The sequence below is a fragment of the Condylura cristata genome, unplaced genomic scaffold, assembly GCF_000260355.1.
Source record: "Condylura cristata isolate star-nosed mole 26May11 unplaced genomic scaffold, ConCri1.0 scaffold00002, whole genome shotgun sequence".
Taxonomy (NCBI): domain Eukaryota; kingdom Metazoa; phylum Chordata; class Mammalia; order Eulipotyphla; family Talpidae; genus Condylura; species Condylura cristata.
The window spans coordinates 73,296,634-73,304,857 of record NW_004567103.1 but is presented as its reverse complement, the minus strand read 5'-3'; the positions used below and the strand labels follow the sequence as shown (position 1 = coordinate 73,304,857).

General features: G+C 37.4%; 1 protein-coding gene across 1 annotated transcript in view; it reads left to right on the top strand.

Moving 5' to 3' along the window:
- The window catches only part of R3HDM1 (R3H domain containing 1), a 93,677-nt gene that overhangs the window by 43,751 nt on the left and 41,702 nt on the right, over window positions 1-8,224 (top strand). The window contains exon 18 of the mRNA XM_012725641.1: window positions 5,867-5,990. Coding sequence (XP_012581095.1) covers window positions 5,867-5,990 — 124 coding nt within the window. The remainder of the gene's footprint in view (window positions 1-5,866; window positions 5,991-8,224) is intronic.

Genomic DNA, 8,224 nt, shown 5'->3' with positions numbered 1-8,224 from the left:
GGTGCTCTGTCTTTAAAGATGTCGCTGAAGTGTATGTCGTGTAGTGTTTCACCCATCTTTGCTTCTAGGTATTTTACGGTTTCCGTTCTTATGTCTAAGTCTTTAATCCACTTTGAGTATATTTTTGTGACTGGAGTGAGGCAGTGATCTAGTTTCAGTTTTTTGTACTACATGAGTTATTTTTAAATTTCATTTTCTGTAAACTGCTAGTATGTAGAAATGAAGTTTTGTTTGTTTGTTTTGTATTGATCTTGTATCCTCGACATTCTAAATTCAGTTATCTTAGTACTGTTTTGTGGTGACTTTGACTTTCTTTTATAGAAGACTCATCCCTACTTATATTGGTCATTCCAATTGTATGCTTTTTCTTTCTTTTTTTATTGCACTAATCAGGATGCAGTGTTGAATATTACAATTCAAGACTTCAGCATCTATTGTATGATACGGTTTTTCTTTCTCTTTTTGTTGATGTGTTGGATTACATTCATTGATTCAGATGTTGAACCATCCTTGTGCCTCTGGAATGAACCCCACTTGGTCATGATGTACTATCCTTTTGATGCATTGTTGGATTCTCTTGGCAAGGATTTTATGGAGAAATTTTGCATCAGTGTACATTAGAGAGATTGGCCTGTGATTTGCATTTTGTGTCTGTTTGGTTTTACCAGTAGTGTAACATTGGCTTCATAGTACATACTTGGTAGTATTCCTTCTTTCTCTATATTTTGAAAGAGTTTTTGTAGGATAGGCACTAGTTCATTTTTTAAAAAAGATTTATTTATGCATACAAGAACTGGGATACAGGCCAGAGGTGCAGGAGTGGTGGGTGTGAGAGGATTCACCAGAGATAGAGAGGGGAACAGAACAGACAGATCTACTGAAATATACTGCTGAGAGGAGCAGTGGGCAAGATAGGAGAGGTCTGCCACACCATTTGGCCTACTTCCCTGGCCAGGACTTGAACTCATGCTGTAGTGGCTGTGGATAGCTTCATAGTGCTGCCCTTTAACCTCTTGAGCCACCAGGGAGGCCCAATAGTTCATTTAGAAAGTTTGGTAGAATTCATTTGTGAAGCCATCTGGGCCCAGGCTTTTTTTGGAGGGGGGAGGATTTTGGTTACTGTTTCAATTCCACTGCTTGCAGTTGGTCTGTTAGGTGTTCTGTTTCTTTCTTAACTAGCTTTGGATGATTGTATTAATTCTAGGAATTTGTCTTTCTTGTCTATATTGTTGCACATGTTGCATATAACTGTTCATAGTAATCTTCGATAGCATTTATTTCTTTTTTAGTTTTTATTATTTCCTTTCTTCTATTGGCTTTTGGGTTTTCGTGTTCATTTCCAGTTCTTTAAAATGGGAGATTAGGTTGTTTCTTTGCATACTTTCTTGTTTCTTGATGTTAGCTTGTTATATATTTTTGTCTTAGAACTGCTTTTGCTGTGTCCCATACATTTTGGAGGGTTGTGTCCTCCTTGTTCATCTCACGGTATTTTTCAGTTTCTTCTTTGATCTCCTCATTGGCCCAATGGTCCTCCAGTAGTGTGGGTTTCAATCTCAATGAGGTAGCAGGGTTCCTTGCTTTCTTTTCATAGTTTATTTTTAGTTTGGTGCCTTTATGGTCAGAAAAGATAGTTAATATGATTTTGATTTTAGTGTACCTGTTGATTTTTGTCTGCTCATTGCAGTATGTCATCAATCCTTGAGAATGATCTCTGTGCATTTTAGAAAAATGTGTACTCAGATATTTGAGGGATATAGTGCTCTTATAGTTAACTGTCACCCCATGAGGTATAGGTCCTTAGATGTTCTGGATTATTTTTGTCTCATTGATCTATTCATTGGTGAGAGTGGTGTTCAAGTTGAAACAAGCTATGTTTGTTTCCTTTAGTGTCTGTTTTCAGAGAATGTAATAATTGTCTGGTATATTTCAATATTCTTTCATTTGGTGAGTTTGTGTTGGTGAGTATTGTCTTCTTGATATATTGTCTTCATAGTCATAATGTAGTGACTTTTTTTTTTACCTTTTTTAGTTTGAAGTCTATTTTATCTGATTTAAGTATAGCCATTTTTACCTTCTTTTTTGGTCTATTTACTTGTAGGATTGTTATCTATCCTTTTACTTTCAGTCTCATTTATCTTTTGTAGTTAAATGAGTTTCCTGTAGACAGCAAAAGGTTGGGTTCTAATTTTTGATCCACCCTGCAACTCTGTCTTTATACTGAAGAGTTTAGAACATTTATATTTAGAATTAATATTGCTATATTGGCAGCTGTAGTTGTCATCTTGTTTACCTTTTTGTGATTTTATTCTTTACCTTATTCTGTTCTTCCTATTTATTTCTCTGTTGATTTTGGCTTCCGAGTTCCTTGTAATATTTACTGGAGTTGGGGGTTGTTAGTCTTGAACTTCTAGAGGTTTTGATTGTCTGATGGGTTTTGGTTTTCCTTCATAGAGGAAGTAGAGCTTGACAGGGTAGAGTATTCTTGGTTGGAATTTGTTGACTTGGAGTTTGTTAAATATGTCACTCCATTCTCTTCTTGCCTATACTGCTTCTTCAGAGAAGTCTGATGTTGGCATGAATGATTTTCCTTTATAGGTTATCTGTTTCTTTGTCCTCGTCAGTTTCGTTATTGTTTTTCTTCCTTGGACCTTTGGAAACTTTAATATCATGTGTCTTTCTGTAGTTTTCCTTTCATTGTAGTAATTTTGTGTTCTAGCTTCCTATTTTCATTTCCTTCTAAATGCTTGGGTAGTTCTCTTCATTTAGCTCCATGAATATTTTCTTGGCTCCTTTGTCTCTCTCTTCCCCATCTGGGATTCTTATAACTCTAATATTTCCTTTTCTCATGGTTTCAGGTAGTTCTCAAGGTGTTTCTTCATTCTTTTTCCTTTGTGCTTCCTTTTCCTTTTTTTGTTTTTGTTTTTGTTTTCTTGGTTACTTTCATGTCTGTATCTTCGAGAGGACTGATTCATTCATCCATTTCTTCTATTCTGTTTACATGGCTTTTCCCAGAATTCTTTTTCTCCTCTACTGGTCTCTAGATATCTTCCAGTTCTTTGACATTCTTCCTCAGTTCATTGGTTCATTGATTATATTATTATCACTTTCTGCATTTTCTCTTCTCTCATTTTCATTATGGACTTTTTTAATTCTTTGTCTGTTGGGTAGATACTCTTTCATGTCCATGTTACTGGGTTCTGGAGGTTGACTTTCTTTCTTTGGTGTTTGCTCCCAAAAGAGCCTGCTTGGTCATTTGTAGTTTGTTTTCTCCCATTGTTAGCCTTCAGCTTTGTTCTGTTCTTAGTGCCCCTGTTATCTTGGTACTGGTGGGCATGACTTCTGATTTCTCTTGCTGAGGCATAGATGAGTCTTACCTAGTATCTGAGCCTCACCTCACAAGAGATGAGCGATCTTGTTGCTTCTTCTTCTTCTCTCTTTACTTGTACCCCTGACCCTGACAAGTGGTAGTTCACGTCATTCTTTCCACGGGGATACTGGACTTGGAAAGTGTTTGTGGGGGGGGGAGGGTTCCTGCAGTTCCCTCCTGGGTACACATGTGGTCATTTTCTATTATGGTAGGTATTGTTTTGAGCTGTGTTTTTCTGACCCCCACTGTGTGGGATGGGATCCCACATTTCATCCTGTTGTAGTCAAAATCATGTGGAGCCCTGTGTCTCCAGAAGCACACTAAAGCCATGTCTGTTGAGAGATGTCTGCAGGCTGTGTGGGATGTATTTCTCTGTTGAATTTCTAGGTCCCGTTAGGCATGTCTCAAATACCAGAATAGAAAGAGTGAGGAGTAAAGGAAGGGATAAGACGAAAGAGGAGAGGATGATATGGAAATGTTAAAAGAATGAAGATGAGAGAAGAAAGAAAAGGCTAGATGGCAAGAGGAAAAGGAAGTGAATATGACTAAGAGAAAGTAGTAATCATAATGTTAAAGGAGAAAAAAGAAATAGAATAATCAGAATACAAATACGAAAGATGAAAAGGAATAACAGACAACCAACTGACCAATAAATAAACTTACACACAGATGGGGGAAAATTGTTTCTCAAAACTCTGATTGTTTCCCCAGGAGCCACTCATTACTATTTTAGTCTCATCAACTGGGGAGTACTGTAGGACTGAGTAGGATAGTCTTCTTAGGGAGGATTTTAAAACAAGCACAGAAGAGCACGAAATTAACTGTAGCTGTGATTGTAGGAGGTTCGGCATTCTTTCTGGGTCTGGAGGTAGTTGGGCAGGTGATGGGCTCCTGAGGGCTTGGGGGTACCAAGAGGGCCCCAGTGTACTAGTCCTGTGACATCCCCTTCACCCCCAGTGTACATACCAGTCCTATGAGCATACCACCCCCCATGTCCTTCCCACTGGTAAACCTGACCCGTTAAATGGTTCCGCCAATCTCTCGGAATGAAGAGAGGAGGAATGTGCCACAGCAAAGGTTCTTGCACCTAGTGCTGTGTGCCTGTGCAGAGGCCCCATTTGCCCACCTGTCACTGTCCGGACTCCTCAGATATCTCAGGATTCTCCAGCGTCATTGTCTCCAAGCTTTTCCTCCCTTTCTTCTAGACAAAGTGGGCCGACTTTGTGGGTGGAGGAGGAGAGAAGATTTCCAGTAATTTTCTCTTTTCCCTTCTCCTATCTTTCCAAATTTCCTCTGTATCTGGGTGAATCAGTGGTGTCACCAAATTTGTTTAACGCACCAGTCCCACCAAAAACTCACTGTTATTTCGCCCTATCAGATGTTTTTATTAGGTCCTAGGGTCTCTTTGCCTTCATATTGATGATGTCCAGTAAATCAGGTCACTTTAAAAGAAATTCACAATTGGTCCCTCCCTGGTGGCGCAGCGGGTTAAAGCACTGCACTGAGAAGCTAAAGCCACTTTCGCATGAGTTCGATCCCCGCCTGCCCGGGAGGTGACCACATGGCTGGCAGACCTCTCCTGACCCGCCCGCTGCTCCCCTCAGCAGTGTACTTCGTCGATCTGCCTGTTCTGCTCCCCACTCTGTCTCTGGTGAAGCCTCTCACCGCCCCGAGCCTCTGGCCTGTACCCCAGTTCTGTATGCATAAATAAATAAATCTTTAAAAAAAAAAAAAAAAGAAATTCACAATTATATAAATAGCTCTGGAAAGAAAAATAAATCAAGCTAATCTCATTCACATTTTTCCACCTTTATTATGAATATTGACCAAACTTGTGCTGACACTAAAAACATGAGACAAAGAATGGAATCAGTTCAACTTTGTGGTTTGTGTAAAAATGCCTAACTGGTTTATTTTCACAGTAACTGCTATTCAGCAATTTTTTAACTGTTATTCAGTGGTTAAATTAAATGAGCTAGTAGTACATGTGTCAATACAGTCTCAAAAACAATGTTTATTGCAAAATAAGTTGCATAAAGTTATATGTATAGTACCATAAATGTAAATTTTTTTATTACTCAATACTACATGTGGGTAACATACATATAACTGTGTGTGTGTATGATATTTAAAAATATTAATAGGAGTGATACATAATAATTATAGGATAACGGCTTTTCTGTGGATTGTAGAACAAAGGAGTTTTGGTTTGAACCTTCAGCTTTCCAACAGTGTTTGGTTTTGTAAAACAAAAATCTGAAACAAATACAGCTAAAAAATTAGAATTACTGAATACTACTGATGAGCACATTGGTATATAACTTTTGTTATGTGTGCCACATGCTTGTAAACTCTTTCAGCTAAATTTAAAAATAAGAAAATAGCTTTCAAATGACCTGTGTTGAAAATTTTTATTATTAATTACATTTGGATATTCCTTACAGAAGAAAATTTCTGTTGTAAGTAAAATTGATTTTTTTTCCTCAATACTTACCTTAGATGCCAGCCTGTTTTTGTGCTCCAGGCCACTATCACTCCAGTCAACCTCAGTATCGCCCAGTCCATTCTGTCCATTACAATTCACATCTAAACCAACCACTGCCACAGCCTACACAACAGACAGGTGAGTAGTATTTCTGAGATTGTGAATTCTTACCTGTGAGCAACAGCTGTTTTTAATCTTATTCTCTTTCTTCTGGTGGAGATACTGCCTATCTCAGTATCTTGAATGTGCAAACATAAACATGCAAACCAGTGAATATAAAAGAGTCAGCAAATCTTAGCATCCTCCAGAAAATACCAGTTTTAGGTTTCTATACTGAAGGATAGGAGTTATATGAGAAGATTCTGTTAGGCCAGTGTCTTAGTGTGGTGAACAGCTTCCTGGTGTTTTCTGCCATTACAGTTGCAGCTTTCTTTAGAGCCTGATAAACCCTTGAATAGTAATAGCAATAAAGAACCAAGGCAAGTGAAGATGACCTAAACAGCTAACCAAGACAGACCAAATGACTTTAGACGACTCTAGCCACGTATCTTCATATCTTAGTCTCAATAAGAATATATTCCAGGGATGATCTTACATATCTTTTCCATTTTGTTTTTTGATTTACTGGTTGCTTCATTAACCAAATACACTTTAATACTGGGCATATCAAATACATCAAAACTCAAGTGTTTGCCTGTTTTCAAATTCTCTTTGAGAATTCAATGAAAGTTACTGTAATTTGTATAAAAAAACTATCTTACTAATTTTACTGAATTCATTTCTCTCTATGCTTCCCACATAAATGCGTATTTCTGTCCCATATGTTTAATAAGGTACTTTTTCAGACTTTAATGACTCTACGTGTTTAAGCAATAGTTAAATATTGGTTTATTTGGAGCCATTTTGGCTTTTAGTCTGAGGGGCTCTCAGACTTTGTCAACATTACTCATGAGGCCACATAACCCTCCACCTTCACATAGGCCATTTCTTGCTCTTGATATTGTGCAGAATTCTTGATGGTTGTCACAATTTCAGGAGAAAAATGTATTTACTTGGTAGCCTGATGAGAAGTGATCTTGGTTTTTCTCATTTGTACCGTCTTTGTTGATCATTTTGACTTCCTTTACCAGACTGAATTGTCACTTATCATCCCAGCAGGGGAAGTTCCAGATCCTTAATCTGTTGCTGCTAGGTGTTGTTTGTACTTAGTAGGTTCTTTCCATTCTGTGTGTTGCTGGCTCTATTGTGTATATGACAGATGTTCTTCAAAACTGTTGAGTATTGACATTGGTTAATTTAACCAACTTAAAATGTGTCCTCTGTCTTAAATATGACTCTTTAGTTAGGTTTTCCTGAAGTTTGATAATACTTCAAATAATATAAACTAGTATATATTCTAATTTCAAAAACCATCAAAAATTTTTTTAATACTTGGTAATATCAATAATAACACTGCTCACTAGCTTTAAATATCATGTTTTATTCCATTAAAAATTATCCTGAGGCCCTCCCTGGTAGCGCAGCGGGTTAAAGCACTGCACTGAGAAACTAAAGCCACTTCCGCATGAGTTCGATTCCCGCCTGCCCTGGAGGTGACCACATGGTGTGGCAGACCTCTCCTGACCTGCCCGCTGCTCCCCTCAGCAGTGTACTTCATCGATCTGCCTGTTCTGCTTCCCGCTCTGTCTCTGGTGAATCCTCTCACCCTCCGCATCTCTGGCCTGCACCCCAGTTCTGTATGAATAAATAAGTAAATATTTAAAAAAAAAAAAATTATCCTGAGTTTTCCTGGGTCTCTGTGACCGACTTTTTTTACTCTTTTGTTTTTGTTTTTCTTGTTATTTTTTTATTCGAAAATTATAATGACTATTATAGCAAATGTCGTGATAATATAAAAACAGATTTATCTTCACTCTCCCATTCAAATACCTTGCATATAACTAATTAACTTGGTTTATTAGTATACCCTGTTAGTGAGCCAAGCAAAAGTCTTTGTATTTGTGTAAACTTATTAGTTCTTTTTCATGGCTAAATTTTTGTTCCCTTCCATGATCACATTACACAAAACATTAAAACTTTCAATCACAAATTGCACAATATATTTGTACAAATGCTACTCTTCTAGTTGAGTGCCAAAATACCTGCTCAAGAGATAGCTTATGTTTATTATTGATATTTTAATTATGGCTTATCTTCGTAATGCTGGTTGTGGTGAGAAGGAAGGAAATGCTCAGTAAGTCAGATTGCATCTGGATGGGATCAGTACAAGAACAAGAACATGTTTTTCAATAGTTTAAACATTGTCTTTAACATTTCAGTTATTACACATAATATTTTTAACTTAGAGTTTTAGTTCAGTCTTGTTCAGTTTG